The sequence below is a fragment of the Mauremys mutica genome, chromosome 2 (genome assembly GCF_020497125.1).
Source record: "Mauremys mutica isolate MM-2020 ecotype Southern chromosome 2, ASM2049712v1, whole genome shotgun sequence".
Taxonomy (NCBI): Eukaryota; Metazoa; Chordata; order Testudines; family Geoemydidae; genus Mauremys; species Mauremys mutica.
The window spans coordinates 207914107-207936808 of NC_059073.1; the positions used below are offsets into that span (position 1 = coordinate 207914107).

At 43.4% G+C, this 22702-nt stretch overlaps 1 protein-coding gene across 3 annotated transcripts in view; it reads right to left on the bottom strand.

The window, feature by feature from the left end:
* GOLGA4 (golgin A4) overlaps window positions 1-22702 on the bottom strand; it is a 121450-nt gene that overhangs the window by 59671 nt on the left and 39077 nt on the right. For 2 of the 3 annotated variants that reach the window (XM_045004619.1, XM_045004618.1), the window contains exons 7-12: window positions 20354-20425; window positions 18933-19031; window positions 18149-18281; window positions 15736-15923; window positions 13691-13774; window positions 12410-12557 (exon numbers count right to left, since the gene is read on the bottom strand). In XM_045004619.1, coding sequence (XP_044860554.1) covers window positions 12410-12557; window positions 13691-13774; window positions 15736-15923; window positions 18149-18281; window positions 18933-19031; window positions 20354-20425 — 724 coding nt within the window. The remainder of the gene's footprint in view (window positions 1-12409; window positions 12558-13690; window positions 13775-15735; window positions 15924-18148; window positions 18282-18932; window positions 19032-20353; window positions 20426-22702) is intronic. The other variant, XM_045004620.1, reaches the window with a different exon arrangement.

A 22702-nucleotide genomic window follows, 5' to 3' on the forward strand; every position in this document is an offset into this window, starting at 1 on the left:
ATTTTTATTATGTATTAAAAACCCTCCAGGTGTTTTACTTGCCCATGAGTTTGAAAGGTGAAAGACACTTTGCATTTATGGTGTTTGAATTACATTTAAAAATAAAGCTTTTAACTATAATCTTCATTTCTGAGTCTCCTCCTGCATTTTCAGGAGACTTATTTTCTTAAAATAATTTTGTTCACCCAAATTATGACCTTTTGGAATTAATTTCTCGAGGAAGCTTTTTCGTGGGTCCTCACAATGAGAACAAGAAAGTGATATTTTTTCTGACAGTAGCAAAACACTGACTCAGATTTTTTTTAAAACCTCCCTCCTGCTTTAATGACCAGAAGAACTGAAGTGTTTAAATACATTATAAATGTTAAAAAAAATGGAGATTCTTTTTTGTGCATTTTTTATATATAGTAAGCCAATATAAAACAGAGTGAAACGTACACTCTGCTCAGTCAGCGCTGCTAAAAAAAGGTACGCAGTGCTCTACGACAACAGCTCTTCTAGTGCACAAACCTGCAGCCCACCCAGGCATGCACCTTCTGGGGTCAACAGTAGTCCATATCCCCTATTCCACATTTGCCAGTGCCTGTAAAATCAAGCATGGATTAGGGTTGTGATCTTTCTAGCTGCTGGTAAATAGACCCCCAAGGCCCCCTACCCAGTCTCTTCCCCTAAAGCCCTTCCCCTGCTCCACCTCCTCCCTTGAGGCAATGCCCCTTCTTTGCCTCTTCCCCCAAGACCCTACCCCACCTTGCCCCCATTGCGTGCTCCTTCCCTCCCTCCCTCGTCGTCGCTTCCTGGATCATCTCTGCCTCCCTCCTCCCCCCGCACCCCATGCGCTGGGCTCCCTCTGCTCCAGGGCTGGGACAGGAGCTGCTGCAGCCTGATAAGAAGCCTGCCTGCAGGTAGGAGGCAGCCCCAGCTGAGCAGGGGCTGGCGCAGGCTAATGACCCAGCATTTCCCCCTGCCCCACGGTAACCTACTTTTGGTATCCGATCAGTACATCTGACCCAGACACTGCCAGGTCCCCTTTTCAACTGGACATTCTCGTAAAAAACAAACAAACAAAAAAAACGGGCACCTGGCGAAGCCTAGTGTGGATACAGCCTGTACTGGTGCACTTGCAGGGACTAGAGTGATCTCCCTCACTTTCTCCTGCAAACCTATGTATAGCCGGCTATAGTTTGTCCGTAAGTACTTTACACGGAGTATCCACCCTGCCAGTGTCACAAATTACGTTTTTAAAAACATAACAGCTTTTACCAGAAGTAGATTCAGAAATAAAAACTACAGTTAAATATTTCAAATTTATTTAACTTTTTATTCATAAGAGCGTCTCACACTTTCAACGCTTGGGCTGAGTAATATATGCTGCAATTTCATGTAAGCAACTTGTTAATTAATGGGGGGTAAGTGCATTTACCATAGCCTGCAGATCCATCAAATAAAAGATTTCAAGTTCACACTAGGACTAACTACTAAAATGTAGCAGTTTAGCAACATGCAGTAGGCCAGCTCCATCACCATAAGCACAAGCACAATGCTGAGGGGAAAGTTAGATAAGCTGGTGGATAAAAGGTCAAGAGTACGTGATAGCACAAAGAAGCAACACTTCACAGGAAGACATTCTGTTCTCTAAAAGTGAAATTATATGCATCTCAGGCACTTTTGGTATTTAAGCAAGAACCTAATATTTTTGTTCAAGGTAGTTAATTCTAGTGTAATATATCAGAGGGGTAGCCATGTTAGTCTGGATCTGTAAAAGCAGCAAAGAGTCCCGTGGCAACTTACAGACTAACAGACGTATTGGACCATGAGCTTTCGTGGGTGAATACTCACTTCATCGTATGCATGTAGTGGAAATTTCCAGAGGCAGGTATATATATGCAAGCAAGAATCAGGCTAGAGATAACGAGGTTAGTTCAAACAGGGAGGATGAGGCCCTCTTCTTTCCACTACATGCATCCGATAAAGTGGGTATTCACCCACGAAAGCTCATGCTCCCATACGTCTGTTAGTCTATAAAGGTGCCAGGGGACTCTTTGCTGCTTTTACTAGTATAATATGACACTCAAGTGATAATTTCAAACCAGCAGGAGGTTAAACTAGCATCCTTCCAGTTAAACAAAACTGACTAATTTTGCACCTATCCGGACTTTTTTTTCCTACTGAGACTATAAAATTGTAATAATAAGCCTTGTTTGTTCATTAAAACATCACTAGGCTGAACCCAGAAACTAGATTATCTTTGTCCTTCTCTCCACTAGCACAGTGACTGCTAAAAGAGACATGTTAAAATACAAATATTTGGAATAACGTTAAAGTTAATCATCTCTAATGCACCTTGGCAAAACAAAAATCCAAGAAATATAGCAAATACTATAGTCTAGCCTTGCAAAATCCCATTCATTTGCTCACCCTGGTCAAATAGGAATCTTTTCTGTCCTGTATGACTAAAGCTATGAATGTTAAAGAATCTACGTCTTTCTTTCTTTTTAAAGTTTGTGTTAGAGGAAAAAAGGGTACTTTTGTTATTTTTACCACCACCACTACCACCCCTTGCACTGGCAAGTTCTTGACAATTTTTTTAAACACTGCTCTACAACAGTTAGTACACATGGTAAAAATATCTAATTTTTTAAAATTTCATTTAATGTCAGTCTGTATTATGAAGGGTTCCTGATAACCAATATCTCAAGGGTACTGATGGGGTAACCATCAACTAGAATGCCACCAAGTGGTGAAAACTAGGGAATACAGCACTGAGCATGATTATGAAACAGACTGGGGAAATATAAATTTAATCTGTTTCAACCAACTCACAAAATGCAACTTCCTCAAATAAGCAATATGACAGTTAAGCTCGATATACTTATAGTGGTTGTTTTGTGCATTTAACCTAATATTAAGAAATGCATATACTAAAATTCTTATTAAGCATGCTCTTGCTCCCTGTAAACCATGGAGGGTAAATTAAAGGAGAATTATTTAAGTTGTCAAAATGAATACCAGTATGGCCTACAAAGAGATGGCAAAATAAAACACAATATAATTTGCCTAATAAAGGCAGAAATAATTGCATTATTCTACTTGGTACTAAAATAGATTACCGTCTTTAACATTAAATTAATATCTATAGTGTTCAAAATGTTGAATAGTGAGGACTTATGCCAAATATTTAATACTATATAAGAGACTGAGCTTTTCAAGTGCAAGTTTACAAACACCCTGGCTACTTTTGATACATTGTAACTTGATAGCCAAATATTGCAAAGATTTAGAAAGTTAGTTACAATTCATTTAGGTAAAAGGACTGAAGTTAGACATTGCCTGAGAAGCACAGAATTTACTTTGTAGAGCCTGGTTCAAGCACCCATTGTGTGATGTAAGAAAAAGAGAGACCTTACCCCAGTCCTGTTCATACAAGGCTTGGGAAAGGCACCATGATTCACTTATTGGCATGTGTGGATGCACAAAAATAAGATGCTTTGTGAGATTTCAATATAATGCACCCTGACTACAAAAAGTTGAACTGTAATTATCAAATAGGGAGATTTACATACTTGTGATTTTATGTAATATTTATCTACAAAATAAGCTTATATATCATGTTGCTATATAACCATACATAATAATGAATATTCACCAGTTTAAGTTATTTGTATCAAATGAAATAATGGTCCATTTCATCAAGCTCACCTAATTAAAATGACGGTTTAAGTATAAAGGAAAAGCTACAAAGGAAAGAAAGTGAACAGATTTATGATTCCAGGTAAGTTAAAAATACAGCCTGACATATATAACATGCTGTATTTAAACAGATAAAATGTCACTCTGAATGATACAGTATCTATACAAGTGTAATGAATGTAAGCTTGTACATATCTTAGCCGTAACTTAACATTAAAAAAAAGATGGTTACTCACCGTTGTAACTGTTGTTCTTCAAGATGTGTTGCTCATATCCATTCCAGTGAGGTGTGTGCGCGCTGCGTGCACGCTCGTCAGAAGATTTTTACCCTAGCAACACTCGGTGGTCGGCTGGGCGCCCCCTGGAGTGGCGCCGCTATAGCGCCAGATATATACCCCTGTCGACCCATCCGCTCCTCAGTTCCTTCTTGCCGGCTACTCCGACAGTGGGGAAGGAGGGCGGGTCTGGAATGGATATGAGCAACACATCTTGAAGAACAACAGTTACAACGGTGAGTAACCATCTTTTCTTCTTCGAGTGATTGCTCATATGCATTCCAGTTAGGTGATTCCCAAGCCTTACCTAGCGTGGCAGAATGTAAGACTGCTGAGCCGAAGGCTGCATCGTCTCTGGATTGTTGGACCAATGCGTAGTGTGAAGCAAAGGTGTGAACCGATGACCAGGTAGCCGCCCGACAGATTTCCTGGATGGGGACATGGGCCAGGAAGGCGGCAGAAGAGGCCTGTGCTCTTGTAGCGTGAGCAGTAAGATGGCTAGTCTGAACATGAGCAAGCTCGTAGCATGTCTTGATGCAGGATGTTACCCAAGACGAGATCCGCTGGGAAGAGACTGGCATGCCCCTCATGTGGTCTGCTACAGCTACAAAGAGCTGGGGCGAACGCCGAAAGGGTTTGGTCCGCTCTATATAAAATGCGAGAGCCCGACGGATGTCCAAAGTATGAAGCTGTTGTTCCCGGCGCGATGAGTGCGGTTTCGGGAAGAAAACAGGGAGGAAGATGTCCTGGTTTACATGAAAAGCAGACACTACCTTAGGGAGGAAGGAAGGGTGTGGTCGCAGGTGCACCTTGTCTTTGTGGAAGATTGTATAAGGAGGGTCAGCTGCCAGGGTGCGAAGTTCTGAGACTCGCCTCGCCGAAGTGATAGCAATGAGGAAGGCCGTCTTCCAGGAAAGATATAAAAGGGAACACGTGGCCATAGGCTCGAAAGGGTGCCCCATAAGTTTGGCTAAGACCAGGTTAAAGTCCCAGGTAGGGGCCGGGCGCCAGACCTGTGGGTACAACCATTCTAGTCCCTTAAGGAACCTGGAAACCATCGGGTTAGAAAAAATAGAACGGCCACCTTCGCTTGGTCGGAAGGCCGAGATAGCTGCCAGGTGCACCTTTAAAGAGGAGACCGCGAGGTCCTGCTCCTTGAGGGACCAAAGGTAGTCCAATATCGCTGGAATAGACACCAGATGAGGATCGAAGTTGTTCTGATTGCACCAGTGGGAGAAACGCTTCCACTTGGCGAGGTAAGTCGCCCTAGTGGAAGGTTTCCTGCTCCCCAAAAGCACCTGCTGTACCGCAGCAGAACAACGCCGCTCCGCTTGGCTCAACCACGCAGGAGCCATGCCGTGAGGTGGAGGGACTGCAGGTCCGGGTGGTGAAGCCTGCCACAAGTCCTGCGTTATGCGGTCCAGCCACAGTGGCAGGGGAATTGGTTCCGCCACTGATAGGTCGAACAGCAGGGTGTACCAATGCTGCCTCAGCCATGCTGGAGCAATGAGAATGAGGTTGGCTCTGTCCCTCCGGAGCTTGAGCAGCACTCTGAATGAGGGGAAACGGCAGAAAGGCGTAAAACAGGTGTCTCGTCCACGGGAGGAGAAATGCATCTGTGAGGGAGCCCGGGGAGTGTCCCTGGTAGGAGCAGAACACGTGGCATTTCCTGTTCTCTCTGGAGGCAAAGAGGTCTACTCGGGGAAAGCCCCACCTCCGGAAAACTGTATGGATGACATCGGGACGGATCGACCACTCATGAGACAGGAATGACCTGCTGAGGCGATCTGCCAGGGTGTTCTGTACTCCTGGGAGAAAGGACGCTACTAAATGAATAGAGTGGGCTATGCAAAAGTCCCACAGTCGGATGGCTTCTTGGCAAAGTAGGGAGGAACGCGCCCCGCCCTGCTTGTTTATACAGAACATTGTCGTCGTGTTGTCTGTGAACACAGATACACAGCGGCCTTGTAGATGGACTCGAAACGCCTGGCACGCTAGGCAGACTGCCCCCCTTAGCTCCCTCACGTTGATATGTAAGCCCAGCTCCTGGGGTGACCAGAGGCCTTGAGTGTGTAGGTTCCCAAGGTGGGCACCCCAACCCAGAGATGATGCGTCCATGGTCAGTGCCACGGAGGGTGGAACGGTATCCCTGCGCAAACTACCGCGGGGTCTAACCACCAAGTGAGGGAGTCGAGGACTGTCCCGGGGATCGTGACCACCGAGTCTATATTGTCCCTGTGTGGACGGTATAGTGAAGCGAGCCATGTTTGAAAGCGCCGAAGTCGCAGTTTCGCGTACAGGGTCACAAAGGTGCATGACGCCATGTGACCTAGGAGGCCGAGGCAGGTACGCACCGACGTTGTCGGGAAGGACTGGAAACTTCGAATGATCGAAGACATTGCCTGAAAACATGGCAGAGGGAGGCAGGCCCTGGCCAGATTGGAGTCCAGAACTGCTCCAATAAATTCTATCCTTTGCGTTGGAGTCAGAGTAGACTTTTCGACGTTGACCATAAGGCCTAGCCTCCCGAAGAGGTCTGTGACTACACGCAGGTGTTGGGATACCTGCAGCTGGGAAGTCCCTCGAATGAGCCAATCGTCGAGGTACAGGTAGACATGTATTCGACGACGGCGGAGGGCAGCAGCGACTACGGTCATGCATTTGGTGAAGACTCTCGGAGCCGTAGACAGGCCGAAGGGGAGCACCGTGAACTGGTAGTGCTGGTGGTTGACGACAAAACAAAGATAGCGTCTGTGTGGCGGGTAAATGGCAATGTGGAAGTACGCGTCCTTCATATCGAGGGCGGCATACCAGACTCCCGGATCCAGGGATGGGATAATGGTCCCCAGGGTTACCATGCGGAACTTGAGTTTTGAGTTTTACCATAAATCTGTTGAGTTCTCGCAGGTCTAGGATTGGTCATAGACCTCCCTTTGCCTTGGGGATTAAAAAGTAGCGGGAATAAAACCCCCTGCCCCTCATGCCCTCTGGCACCTCCTCTACGGCACCCAGACTCAAGAGTGTATGGACCTCTTGCAAGAGGAATTGCTTGTGAGAGGGGTCCCTGAAGACGGACGGGTAGGGAGGGTGGGAGGGAAGGGGAGAAACAAATTGGAGGTGGTATCCCGCTTCCACCGTGCGGAGGACCCAGCTGTCGGAGGTTATCTGGGACCAGGCAGGGAGGAAATGGGAGAGATGGTTGGAAAAGGAGGGTGAAGGATCCGGTAGGGAAACTGGTGGGTCGTCCTCGGGCGTCCCATCAAAAGTTTTGCTTTGTCCCCGAATATGGTTTTGGGGGCGCTTGAGTTTGGTTTCCCTGGTTGCCAGATTGTCTCTGCCGGTTCACCCTGCCATGACGTCTGGTGTCTTGTCGCGGCCTGGGTTGATTATAGGGGCGGTACGGCTGGGGCCTGAAGGATCTACGTTGGGTTACCGGAGTGTGCATGCCCAACGAGCACATTATAATGCGGTTGTCCTTGAGGCTTTGCAGTCTTGGGTCGGTTTTCTCTGAAAAGAGACCCTGGCCGTCAAAGGGTAGATCCTGAATTGTCTGCTGCAATTCAGGTGGGAGACCCGAAGCTTGGAGCCAAGATATGCGCCTCATCGTTATCCCAGAGGCAAGAGTTCTGGCTGCCGAGTCCGCTGAATCCAGGGAGGCCTGGAGGGCAGTTCTGGCTACTTTTTTACCCTCTTCCAAAAGGGCCGTAAATTCCGCGCAGGAGTCTTGTGGTAGGAGTTCAGTGAACTTGCCTACAGACACCCATGTATTAAAATTGTAACGGCTTAGGAGGGCCTGCTGGTTGGCCACCCTAAGCTGAAGGCCGCCAGCTGAGTATATCTTACGGCCTAGGAGGTCCATGTGCCTCGCCTCCTTAGCCTTAGGAGCCGGCGCCTGCTGGCCATGCCGTTCCCGTTCATTGACAGATTGTACCACCAGTGAGCAGGGAGGTGGGTGGGTATATAGATATTCATAACCCTTCGACGGGACCATGTATTTCCTTTCCACTCCCCAAGCCGTAGGTGTAATAGAGGCTGGGGACTGCCAGATGGTGTCAGCATTGTTCTGTATAGTATGGATGAACGGGAGGGCCACTCGAAGGGGGGCATCCGCCGTCAATATGTCCACCACTGGGTCCTCTATTTCAGCCACCTCCTCGACCGGTAGGTTCATGTTTTGAGCTACTCTTCGTAACAAGTCCTGATGAGCCCGAAGGTCAATAGGAGGAGGACGCGAGGAGGATGTTCCTGCTACCGCATCATCAGGAGAGGAGGAGGAGGAGGAGAGGCCCGGTACCAAGGGGTCCTGTGGTGGGTCAGTGAGCGGCGGAGCTCCTTCTGCGTCAGGAGGAACTTCGGGTTCCGCAGAAACAAGTGGCTCCTCGTCCGTGCCTGAGGGAGGAGGCCGGCTGACCGTGGCTTTGGGGGCTCTATGATCAGAGGAACCTGAACGTTGAGCCACGAAGGGGGCACCTTGCGCCTCATGGTATGCCCACGGAGTCCAGAAAGTCCATTGAGGAGGGCCTTGCTCTTGGCCTTGTGCCTCGGACTGCTGGTAGGAAGCACTGCCGGCGTGGGATGAGATGGACAGGTGCCTCGAAGGCCATGGCGGTGCCGAGAGACCCTGGGACTGTGCCGCCGATTCAGCTGTTCGGTCCCGGGGCGGTACCGAAGAACGGTACTGGTCCTGTCGGTGCCGGGACTGAGATCGGGACCATCTACCGCGCCGGTGCCGGGAGGTCGACCGGGATCTCGAGTCTCTGTCGCGAGAACGGCTGCGGGACATACGGTACTGAGAACAGTACCAAGAGCCGGACCGGTGCCGATAGTGTCTGTCTGGAGACCGGGATCGTGAGCGTCTCCACGAGTACGACCAGTACCGCGATGGAGAGCGGTACCGGGACTGCGAGCGGTGCCGGGATCGGGACCGGTGTGAGCGGGAACGTCTCCGAGATCGGGATCTGGAGTGACGCCTCTCTTGGTGGTCAGGGGAAGAGGGCCTCATAATGGCCGGCTTGCCAACTTACTTGATGACCCGCACCGGCGGTGCCAGGGGTTGAAGCTGTGTCGACTCCGTTAGCGCAATTAGCTCTCGTGCCATCGAGAAGGTCTCGGGAGTTGAAGGGAGAGCTAGCTCAACCGCAGCGTGAACCAGGGAGCTGTGTGGTACCGGACTCAACGGCCCTTGCGGTGCCGGAATCGACGGTGCCGCGCTAGGAGGAGCTTGGAGCTGCGGTGCTGGAGTTGATGGTGCTGGTGCAGGTACCGGGGTCCGGCCTGTGGGCCTGGGTGCATGCTCCTTTCTAGAGGATGTGGCCGGCGCAGCATGATGTTTCCCAGAGGGGGAAAGGGATCGGCGCCGGGGAGCCAGTGCCGGCTGATGGCGGTTCCAGGTCTCGGTACCGGAGTGAGCTGGTGCTGAAGGTGCACTCCTCACCGATACAGACTGCTGGGCGGTCGGTGCCGGCACCGCAGGGCTAAGTGCCAATTCCATTACGAGCTGCTTTAAGCGAAAGTCCCGCTCCTTCTTTGTTCTTGGCTTGAACGATTTACAAATTCAACATTTATCAGGAAGGTGAGACTCTCCTAAGCACTTCAGGCAAGATTCATGAGGGTCTCCCACCGGCATCGGCTTCTGGCAGGCCGAGCACGGCTTAAACCCCGGTGCCTTGGGCAGGAGCACGCACCAGGTCAGGGGAAAAAGGGGCTACTCCCCCAATCCCCCGGTGGACTATAAACACTAACTACAACTAAACTAGTAAAAACTAACTATAACTACACTAAAGTTGAACTATATACACGATAAGCTAGAAATAAGAGCGAGAAGCTAGGGTTGTGGAGGACAGCGATGCCGCACTCCACCGTTCCAACGACCGTCACGGGCAGTAAGAAGGAACTGAGGAGCGGATGGGTTGGCAGGGGTATATATCTGGCGCTATAGCGGCGCCACTCCAGGGGGTGCCCAGCCAACCCACCAAGTGTTGCTAGGGTAAAAATCTTCCGACGAGTGTGCACGCGGCGCGCACACACCTAACTGGAATGCATATGAGCAATCACTCGAAGAAGAAAATTTCTTTCCATAAATATTCACGTTCACGTTCCCTTTTGGTTAAGTAACAATACTTTGTGAAGATAAGCAAGTCTAGGAATACAGATATTCACCAAAATTGGTAACATGGTGAAGAGAGTAGGATATGGGCTTCGTGTACTAAACAAAATGTACAGACCTGTGATAAATGTATGTAACAGTAATATTACAGTCATTACAGCAGAGGGCTGTGGCCTAAAAGCCATGTCAATTGCCCTATTACAATTAGTAATAAAGTAGTTTTACAACTGACAATTATAGTAATTTAATGCTGCTGAATCAAACTATATTTTAAATAGTGTGACACTTTCATCTTAAACTGAAGCTATATCTCGACATGACTGATTTTAGTCTTCATTCTGAATGATTTTCTAGAATGCACAAAGTAAGGCAGTAGCAAGAAAAACTGAATAAAGGGGAATAGCACAGAAACACCTCTCAGAGCTACTATTAACAGAAAATTTCTGTACTCTAATTTGATTACTAGCCTTCTATCACTGAAAACTAGGATGTAATATGACACAGCAAATAGTCCAGCAGCCAAAACCATTCTTATTTTAACAGCCTGTTCAACAGTGTAGAACACTGTGCCCTCAAACCCACAGAAAGGTCACTATAGTGGATACATATACTTAGATGATGACAGGACTGATACATTCAAGTGGTTTGTGGGTGTGTTTTTGGTGTGGTTTTTTTTGGTTGTTGCTGTTGTTTTGGTTAAAAAGAGATTTGGGGTGGAAATCTCACCTTCCCAAAATGTGGTGGTCAGCATAACACACCCCGCAAGACAAATTGTCTGCCTCACCACAATAGTTAATTTTGCGAAGTACCAAGGGAATCGTCTCTATCCTGTTTTGAAGCTCTAAGTAAGCCAAAAGAAGAAGTTATTTACAGAATAATCTCCATGCTACAAGACATACAACTAATTTCAATTGCTTCAGTGTTCTATTTCAGATAGCTAAGATAAAATACTTCATACCTACTAAGTAAAGCACATTTTTCCTGCTAAGAGAAGTTAAAATACTAACAACTAACCTGTATGCACTTATTTTTAAAGAAGCATTATTGAAAGCAAATACTACAAATTAAACATTACAGTCTCTGAAGAACATTATCAGAGGCTAATTTTATAAAACCCTGAAGCTAATATTTGCTTAGTTTTGAAATCTGGTTTTTATAAAGCTAAAAAAAACCTCCACTATCAACTGGAAAAGTGGGTTTTCTAAGCCAGATGTTTGGTGTTTTCACAAGTTTTCCAAAGGTTTGCTAATAGACCATCTATGCAATTATATTTCTTTTTTGTTTATCTTTTCTGGCTTTACATGCTCAGTCAGTTTCTTTGCATCACTCAGAATGTACATGATTTACTCATATTGTAAATCCATCTTTATAGTGTAAAGTTCTGTTTTAATTTTACCTAGATATAAAGTGAACTGCAATAAAATTTCTGAATGTGAACTTCTTACTAGAGCTTAGCAACAAAAAACATTTGTAATGTGCATTTTATGCAAATTAAACTATTCATTTTTTAATAGCTGCATTAAAAGCAACTTTCAGGTGAGGTTTCTCAAAATGATTATGAAAGCAAATTGAATGCAAATAAAACTAAACCTTCTATAAGCTGTGCTGTACAAGGTCGCATTTTGTTTTCCAAGGAATATAGTTTGTCCTGTTAAATTAGTACTACATTAGCACACACATTTAGTAGGATACACATTTTCTTGTAAAGAAAACTGATATGTGTATTTATATTACAAAACAATTTAAAGCCTGGAACAAATAAATTATGCTTTGTGTTTATGTTCAGCTATAAATAAATTAGTGGATGTTTATGATACTAATACTCTGAGGCACAGTCATTGGTTTTCCCCTAAAATGTAAAAGCCTAACTTGTTTCATCCTCTTCCCCACTTCACTCCCATATGTACATTCTCTCCTACGGTTGAGGTTACAGAAAATATGTACTACGCTTCTGACAAAAATGCACTAATATTTTTCCCCACCAATTTTCTCTGCTGAAAACTATACAAACCCACCAAATCACAGCAATCTTCCGTCGTGCAGAAAGGGATAAGTATGGTTGTCGTTCAGCAATATTTCATGACTGGATTAGTGAATGTGGATATTAAAGAAAACAATATAAAATGTTCTCAACCTCTAGTTATCTGGGGAGGCAGAGACCAAATTGAACTTGCTTCCCCTACATAGCAGTGATATTAGTAGGAGACGGTAGAGGAACACTAGCAGGACAGGGAATTGTTTTAATACCAAGATGAGATGACTGATGAGAGAGTGCAGACAGACCATGCCGAAGCTTTTTCCCATTCAAACATAAAAGCCAATAACCTCCAGAATTTCTTACCAGCTTTTTCAGATTTTTCTTTCTGTTCTCGTAACTCCTCGCCTTGGGTAGTTATCTGCTTGATATGAGCACGCAGCTGAGCAATTTCCTCTTCCTTCATTTCCATTGTTTCATGCATTTGTCGTTTTGTCTCTGCTATTACCATGCCCTAAACAAGAAATGCTTCAGGTGAGACTAATACACAAATACATAGCATATGCCAAAAACAACTACACACCAGGACACAATCCATAAGGATCATCACAAACCTCACCACCTTCCGTTCTTAGACCTTATATTCTCTAACCAACATATAGCAGATCATATGTGTGTTTATATGTATAAAAATGAAAACCCAAAGCATTCCACTGCAAACATCTTCCTCTAGGGCAGGGATTGACAACCTTTGGCACGCGGCTTGCCAGGGTAAGCACCCTGGCGGGCCGGGCCAGTTTGTTTATCTGCTGCATCTGCAGGTTCGGCCGATCGTGGCCGCAGTTCACCGTTCCAGGCCAATGGGGGCTGCGGGAAGCCGCGTCCTGCACATCCCTTGGCCCGTGCCACTTCCTGCCGCCCCCTTTGGTCTGGAGTAGTGAACTACGGTCAGTGGGAGTCGCGATCAGCTGAACCTGTGGACTCGGCAGGTAAACAAACGGGCCCGGCCCGCCAGGGTGCTTACCCTGGCGAGCCACGTGCCAAAGGTTGCCGATCCCTGCTCTAGGGAAAGGATGAGAAAACAAAAACGTGACAGATATAAGTCACAATGCTTAATACAGTATTGGAAGGCACTTAGATACTAAGGTGATGAGTGCAGTGTAAGAACATATATAAAATAGAAGCCATTAAAACTCTTCCTCTCTCAAACACATGATGGGTATTATTACGTCTCTGATCACTTTTTACCATATATGGACATTTCCAAATTACATTTAGATACTATTTTTCTCATAACCTAGTATTATAACTATTAGTTATAAATTCACCTAGACTACTAATCACTATACTATCTTTTAAAAACATGTCCCAATCAGCTCTAAATATTCTTGCAACATCAAATCTGAACTACTAGTCAACCATACCAAAGCACTTACAAAATACAGCCTTCTAATTACAGTTTAACTTTTAACAAGCAAACAAAACACTACGAATCTGGAATGTAAAATAAAAACAAACCACTTCTAATAACAGTTGTAACAGAACTAGAAATAGAGGTCAGTCAGTTTGAGCTTGTATAAATTGTATCCCAAAATGATCATGTGCTAGCCATACTAAAAGTTTAAAGAAAAACACTGCCTTATTTACCTTATCTTGTTCTAGCTGCTCAATCAAATTCTTTGCATCGCGCAGTTGAGTAATCAGTTTAGTTTTCTCAGTCATGTGAAGTTCCTGAAAAACCACAAGAGATGAAAAAGAGCTAAAGCATTCCCATCAATAAGAAAAAGTTTCCTCTTTTTCAAGTCTGGATAATGTAAGCAAAAGTCCCTAAATGTGAGACAGAGAAGAAATTAGATTTTGTGCTGTGTTTATACGCAGTCCATCACAATTCAGAAGCCAGGGCAAGGTACTTGCCAGTCCCTATTGTAGTGTAAACATCTGTGAGGGGTGGTCTAAAATGATGGCAGCCTTCCGAGGCTATCCTGTGGGTGGCAGTGTTGCCCAGTGTTGTGCAGAGCCACATGACGCAAACCCACCCCAGACACGCCAGCCCTACCTCCATCCCAAGGCTCGTAAGTGGGTCTGAAGAAGGCAACATTACAGCTGCCTTCCACAGTTCTTGTCCTGGGAGAATCCTTTACTATGCACAAAAGCCAGTTTACATTGCTCCAGCCCTTTTACTTTGTATAAGCCAGGGTGAGGTTAAGAATCTCACCCAAGAAATGGAAACAAGATTTAAATGCTCATTGCCCTGAAACAAAATAGGCAAACTAGTATAAACACATTCTGCACTTATTAAGAAAGCCCATGTTTATTTTGATATGTTGAAAAAATTTGAATTCAGGAACTTTATATATCTATCCATTTTTTTTTCCTTCATACAAGCTATCTTTATGTGAGAAGTTCCCTTCATTATACAGTACTAAGCCTCAAAATATTTCTTAATACATCACTGTGTTCTTGCTGTTAGTGAACTACTAAACACGCTTGTTTTATATCTTGATATGTTCTTTCAGACATGTACCAGTAGGTTTTTATTTTCTCATTTTTTTGCAGGATTCTATTCCAACTACCATAGATGTCTAGCTTTTCCAGTGACACAATTGTTTAAACATTAAAATAGGGGAACTTTCAGACAATATTACAGTGATTAAACTTCTGACTTACAAGGAAAATTTCTGAGTCTGGGTGATATAATATAGTTGTGACAAAACACTACAATGAAACTTTTTAAAAATTTAGTTAAGGTAGAGTTAATAGGGTAAACATCAACTGAAAACATTATTAGAACTTTGCAGTTTTAAGATACCAAATGTTTGTAAGTCAGCAAATTTAAAGTGAAGTTTCTGCAAACAACCTAACCTCTGAATCCATATTCCTGTCATCAACCCAATTATAGGGAATACTGGTCTAAGCATTAGATATTTACTTTTCACATCTGACTATAAGTGAAAATACTCCTTGCTTAACTCCTGGTTCAGAGAGCCTGCACTTCTCCCTCTACAGCCAACTACAAATCCTCTGACCTCTTCTGGGATCCCTTCTCCTCTGCCTCAGCATCTGCAATGAGCTCCTGACTTCTTCTGTCCCCTACTACTCACCCCACACAGAGGCCTATGAAATAGCTATAAGGAAACTCCTTGCCCCAAGATCCTCCTGCTAAGACAATCATCACCCAGGCCCACTCTCGCTTCCTGCCTCCTCATGAACATCTAAAGATGGAGGCAGATGGCGAGTGAATGCGTGGTTGGCTGAGCAACACACAAAGATGGGAGATGAGCATTCTACAGGGAGGGGGCAGAAGTGCAGGGGATGATGCCAGAAACAGCCACTGGGATGGAATAACAGGAGGCTGGGCTGCAAGCATGGGATCCATCAAATACTAGCTGCAGACTGATTTTCCTTAAAGGAGTCCTGTAAGACCTATTTATTTTGTAAAGTGTTTGATATCAGATGAAAAATGTTGTAGAAATATCATTGGCATATACTACAATAGTAGTGTTGCAAGCAATATTGTGCAGTTACATCTTTGTTTCCTGTGGCAGCTTGGCACAGCTGCCACACAGTATTTTGTATTAATCAGTTTAATGACCCCTGCCATATCAGAACAGCTGTGTAAATTAATTAAATGATACCAGAATTCTTGCACTACATTAGCTGATATCTATCAAGAGTTAGGGATTTCACCATACCTTCATTTTTTCTAATTCCTGAAGTCTCTCTTCTAGTTGTTCCTGCAGTGCTTCTTTCTCATTGGTTAGCTGTGCAGAGCGCTCCTTGTGCGATCGAATCATCTCTTTACATCGCTGAAGCAAGTTCTCTTGACGTTTCACTCTCTTAATCAGAGTTTCTAGTGTTTTTGCAGAATCTCCATCACCCTCTACAGACAACATAACCCCATTACTACAAGCACTACTTTACAAAATACGTATCTTTTATCATACCCTCATGTCAAGACTCCTTGTAATAATACTAAAATGACTGACTACCTAGATAGAAGTTTTGGATACAGACAGACAACAGGGAAAGCAACTGAAGCAGCATAATGCACTTAAAAGCAGCAACAGTGATTTTTAACTATGAACCAAAATTAAACTGTTTACTCCTCTGGGAGTGCCAGAGGACAGTACATTAAAAAACAAAACAAACAAAACAACCCCAAATCAGCAACATTACAATTGAATTTAGAGTTACTTTTAGCCATCTACAAAACTTGAATGCTTCAAGATCCAACCATAAATGTGCATATATACACAAAATGTCAAATAGTCTTTTCCTCAAAGCTCTTTTCCAGTTTTCCACTTGACAATGACGACTAATTCTGGATCAGACAAATGTGAAGATTCTGTCATTGACTGTAATAAGTGCACAGAGTCAAGCTGAGTGCACCTTCATTACATAGAATGAGCCATCAATGCACCGGATTCATAATTAAACCACATCTTTATTTCTAAAGCAGCCCTCCACAAAGGCTCCTGAGACCTTAACATAATAAAAATATTTTAAAATAATATGAAATAATTAACTTTTAACAAGATGTTTTAAACAATTAACTAATTTGAGAGGTATGATTCACCAAAAATGGAGGAAAAAGGAACAACAATGCTCTTGAGACCACAAGGCTCATTGAGACCACCTCTGCCACATTTTGATTTTTAAGGGTGCAAAACTTACACAAGTTGCACAGTTCAAAAAATATTTGTGCCACATCCAACAAGATTTGCCATGCAAATGGTGTGATTGAATGACACCAAGATTCTTAACCTGGCCTGTTGCCTCAAGTAGAATATCCTCATCACACAGAGATATAAATGAGAAGCATCAGGGTGGAGTATGATGTAGCTCAAAAGAATCTAGCTGGCAGTATTACTCAAGGGAATTTTTAAAGAAAATAAAAACCAAAATAGCAGTGAAGTCTTTTGGTCACAAAAGTTACAAGCCAGGGGCAATCATTTCAAAAGCAGATGAGAAGTTCAGAAAAACCAAGTCTGGAGATCATTCATGAACGTAGGCAGTAAGATAAATCAGTATAATTTTTCACCTTCCTCAGGAAGCGGAGAAATGACACAGGGTAGTAACTGGCAACCATTCCAGAATCCTAGAAAGGGTTCCTTGATGGATTCCAGAAAGAAGACCTCAACACAATAAGGATGGGCAGCACTCTCCCCCTGCCAGGGCCGGCTCCAGACCCCAGCGCGGCAAGCACGCGCGTGGGGCGGCCCTTTCCCGGGGGGGCGGCAGGCTGGGCCGGCGGACCTGCCGCAGTTATGCCTGCGGGAGGTCCACCGGAGCCCCGGGACAACCGGACCTGCCGCAGGCATGACTGCGGAGGGGGCGCTCGTCCCACGGCTCCAGTGGACCTCCCGCAGGCATGACTGCGGACGGTTCGCTGGTCCTGCGGCTCAGCTGGACCTCCCGCAGGCATGCCTGCGGCAGCTCAAGCAGAGCCGCCGGACCTGCGAACCGTCCGCAGCCACGGGAGGTCCAGCCGAGCCGCGCGACCAGCGGACCCTCTGCAGTCATGCCCGCAGGAGGTCCGCTGCTCCCGGGGCGTCTCCCGCGCCTGACTGCTTGGGGCGGCCAAAAAGGTAGAGCCACCCCTGCCCCCTGCTAACAACAGCCTGTCAATAATGTTTTAAGAAGCCAAGATGGATCAGGAACTTAAAGAACCTGTACAACCATTGACACACTCCTCAAAAGCAGGTCAAATGCAACCCAGGGGAAGCAGTCACTTCTGAAGTCAAAAGGCCATGAAAGAAAAGCCTGGGGCCAAACTTATCCAAGAACAATACCATAAAAATCACAGTAAACCAAATGGATGAACTACTATGGTATGAGGCAGTTTGGATTAATCGGGCTACACATGACTTCAACTGTACAGTTTCTCAAAGTTTCTATGACTGACAAGTAACATGTCTGAACTTGAGCCTTTACTCCTCTGTACTCCCTCAAGCTTCTTAGCTGCCATATTTTGAGGCATACTGTCTTCCTCTGGAAAGCATTTTTTTTATTATATTAGCCTAAGGTGCACCTGCTGATACGCTGTCATAACTGCATCATCCTTTTGGCCCCACCGTCTCCAAAATTTCTCTGAAAAACACCTACCAGTACCTCCTGGCTCCAAAACATTTTCTGCACTGATTTCTTTTGCTGGACTTTGTGGTTCAGTTTCAGAATTTGTCTCCGGTAATTCAGTGCTTATCTGGCCATTCTGTAGTCGCTGTTTCAGCAAAGATACCTAAATAAAATATCCATTTTGTTAAAAATGAAGCAATATTATGATACATATGCATTCTTACATGTTTTTCTTTCAAAAGGGAAAGAAGCTTTAATCAAAGCTTTTGCAAGAAGGAACTGAGGGAGCGCTGGGTCAGCTGGGGTATATATCCGGCGCCGTAAAGGCGCCACTCCAGGGGGCGCCTCAGCCGACCCACCGAGTGTCGCTAGGGTAAAAAATCTTCCAACGATCGTGCACACGGCATGTGCACACCTAATTGGAATCGATATGAGCAAGCACTCGAAGAAGAACATCTGCTCACACCAGGCCCATAATGAAGGATCTGATATTTTACTTGCCATTAGAAAACATATGCATTTCTTGTGTGAATGATTTTGCAAAGCTGCTCTTTATCATCTATAATATACATCCTTAAGTATTATTTCTTCAATACCACATGTGTACAAGAAGCTTTACAGACCACAAACGTAACAAACATAATTTGTTATAAAAGACACTGACATGTGGAGCTAAGTGCTACCATTAAAGAAATGAAACCATGCCATTTCTTTATAAAACCTTGTATACTACAGTATTCGGATAGAGGGCGATCATTTCTCTTTTGTTCCCTCAACTGATTCAAGAGCCTCTTTCTTAGATCAGTGATGTTACCTGAGTCTGCAGGACGCTAATAAGTTGATCCTTTTCTTCTAAAGATGCATCAAATTCTTCCTGGAGATGTTTCTTAGCTTGTTGATCCATTTGGAGTTCCTAAGGAACACAGAGAAATGTTTTCAATGCAAAATGAAAAGTTTGTTTAAAAGCTAAATTAAAATGTTATGATGAAATAATCTCAATACAATGTTTAAAGATGTACTAACATTTTTGTTGATTTAAATTTGACTGCAGTTTTGTGTCCAGAATATGAATCAAAGTTAACAGTTATTACAGTACAGCATGTATGTAAAATATTCAGCATATCTACTTGCACATACAGTATCACCCTTCAAAATTAACAAAAGAGACAAGATCTGATGTAAGAGCATGGTTTTTCCCTCTCTTTAAAATTAAATGAGTTAATGCATGTGATGGGATCACTTCAGGGCCACTCCTGAAAGCTGCCGCCCACTTTCAATTCCTTTGAAGTTGGGAACACATGGCCCTCACAAGAGTAGGCCTCATGAGAATAAAATCCTTAATTTATCCATAGATTAAATCAAGTTTCCCTCACTGCTCAAACAATTTGCTTCTACTTTGACCAAAGAACTACCATTTCTAATGCAGACGGTAGTCAGTCTCCACTCTTATGCCTCCCTGATGAGAAGGCTAACAGAGCACCATCTAATTTTAATTATGACAGTGCTTTTGTCAACAACATTTGGCCACTAAAAACTATATTGGTACTACCTATTCACTTCCCTGAATGGACATAAGATAATGGACTACTAACCTATACTAAATGTTAATCAGTGATCCTGCACCAAAGAGTTATGTACCTCACTACCAATTCCCTGAGCCATCATGTCTCTCTTGGTTTCTTTTTATTCTCCTCTGAAAGGAGTAAATATTCCTAAACTCTACAATAAGATCTATATTACAGAGCAGCAACTACAGTACAACAGTGCTCTAAGTGCGGAAGGGTACATTTGTAAACCTCTTTAAGTGGGTAATTGCTAAACAGTTCTACTGGAGCAAGACTTAATAGATTTTCTGTTGACTGTAAGAAATGAATGCATTTAAACATGCATCCATTGAAAATCATTTCCTAGGATTTTAGTTTTTAAAAAGTTACTTTCATCAACATATATGCCCCCAATTATATATAGACATTTTTAAAGTAAGTTTACCAGGTAGAGCTGGTGGATCGAATCTAATTACTACCATTTCACAGGTGCCTATTTTGAGAAAAGCATTTACCTATAAGAGAACTGCACCTGTAAGTCTGGGTTTGTGCAAAACATGCAGAGACAGAAGGAGACAAAGCAAGACAGCTAGGGCAAGACCTGGGGCACTGACTGCTCACTCTCCTCTTGTTCCCATTTGACACTGTTAACCTCACTTTTAGGCTCTAAGTCTTACTGCTTACCCCTTACCTTCATGGATGAGTTCCAGATGTCATAACTGAACCCTCCCTCCCTGATGTCAGCTTTGAGAACAGCAACTGCCTATAAAGAATAGCATCTTTGTGAGCTTACCATACGAGCCATGCAGAGACAGGAGGACTGTGTTTAAGAGGAAAGTTCCAAGACACAGACTGCTCCTTTCTCTTCCCATTCAACTGAGTTCACTTTTTTAGCCTCACTTTGCTTTACATTTCTCACTATCTATTGATTAACCTGTTTTCTGCATTTGAGAGTCTCACCTGCAATACTTTCAAGCTGGCAAAGACAAAAAAAGCTCAGGGTGACAACAAATGCCAAAGAATTCTACTGCTACAGATGTAAGTTACAGATGATAAAATGTTCCTCTGCTGTATCTGCAAGCCCTGAAATTATTATTGGTAAAGAACAGAAAAGGCAGGCAGGGAAATGTTCATTTATAGGGCATTGTTATGTTATGGACTTATCCTCAGAGGAGACTCAATTTCACCTCCATTTCTACACAGTAAGGGGCAACTCTTTCTAAGAAAGGACACTTATTTAAAACAAATTTTGTTTACAAGAAATATATCTAGATTACTAGTAACACCTTTGATTATTTTTTGGAAAGTTAGGAATCAAACTCTACAGAAGTTGATGGCTTAGAGCAGAGGAGGTCAATAGGCAGATTGCGGGCCAAATATGGACCGCCAGACGCTTTTGAACGGACTCCAAAATATTTTTATTTACTTATCATTATTGTTGGGTTTTTTTAATTATTATTTTCTCTGGACCTTGACTATATCTTGACCAAGAAATTGGGAACTCGGCAAAAAAATAACTGACCATCACTGGCTTAGACCAACAGACAGCTTCCTATTCATTTCTGACTTTTTCAAGAGCTGGTTTTAGACAATCTTTTCCAGAGGTGCAAATGTAATTTGATGCAGATTAGGGAAACACTGAATAAATTCAGTATTACATAATTAGTAACCCTTCTGTAGGGTTATCATCAGTCTTAAGCTATGCATATGACTATGGTTTTCAATAAAGATGTATTCAGATTTTGAGTAAATTATCTTTACAAAAAGCATGATAAGAACCAAAGTATCTTTTAAGGAAAGATCTGTCTAAATTTCTCAGTAGAGACTCAACTCCTGAACCACTGCACAGGGAGTTTTGTTACTTCCATAGGAAAAGGGTCATGCCCAAATGAGGATGTTTCATTTCAAATAATTATAAGATGACTGTCATGGAAATTTAACTTAAATTTTTAATAAGGGAAGGGGTAGCTAATTTGTTACCTCCCTTTATCTTTTGTAAAAACATTATAAATTTGCTATACAATACAGAATCTGATCATGAGTCAAAATTACCGAGAGTTACAATTAAAATTCTATAAACTCTGCTCACCTGAATTAGACCCCACATTGTTGAGGAACAGCACTTTGTGATTACTGACCAAAAATAGTTTAAAAGAAGGTTGGCACGCAAGGAAACCTGTGAGACCCTTCTTGCCAATGAATATGAAATACGGCCACTTTATTTTAGTGAGATTATACCTGAGAAACTCCTTTTATCTTTATTAAATAATCTTCTAGATCATTGGTTTGGCAAAAAACATAGGAGTTTAACCATCTAAAATCTCCTAAATCAGAATGATTGATACAATGACATTTTAAGGATCTTAGCAACAGTGTTGAGAGCTGTAGCAACAAGTGAAAATATGATGAAAGCAGTGTGTGGAACCCAGTTACATCAGAATGGCAGTTAAGGGGAAGGTGTTTGGTTTTGAATGGGGGTGGGAGGAAGGCACTAGATTTCTGTGGGAGCTTGGTATGAAGAGTTAGGAACATGTATAAATTGAAGACCAATGTTTCTGTGTGAAAGCATAGTTGACATCTCACTCTGGTACCCAATACCTGTGTGGTAAGTCGCTTCAATTTCTGATTGCATTTCATTAGGGATCTTTAACTTGGTTTTGTAAAGCAGTCAGTATAACTTGCTCTCTCTCTAACAGGTTGCAGATATTTGTTAAACTTGTAACATGATTCCTGTACATTTTGTAAATACCATGTAAGTTAAATTAAAAGGAGGCATATTCGCCAATGAACTTACCTAACATGCTACTTAATTATATACAGTATAGGTTCATGATTTCAAATGGACAGGACTGTTTTAATTTGATCAGTTTATCATACTTATGTCCACTCATCCTGATTTTAATTATATTGTATGTTACATGATAAAAGTATTTTTCTAAATAAGAAATAACTCAAAACCCTGGCATGGATTTAAAGAAGAGAGTCGTATATGGTAGAAATTAAAGCACGATAATGCCTCTTCATGAACTGATTTCTGCTC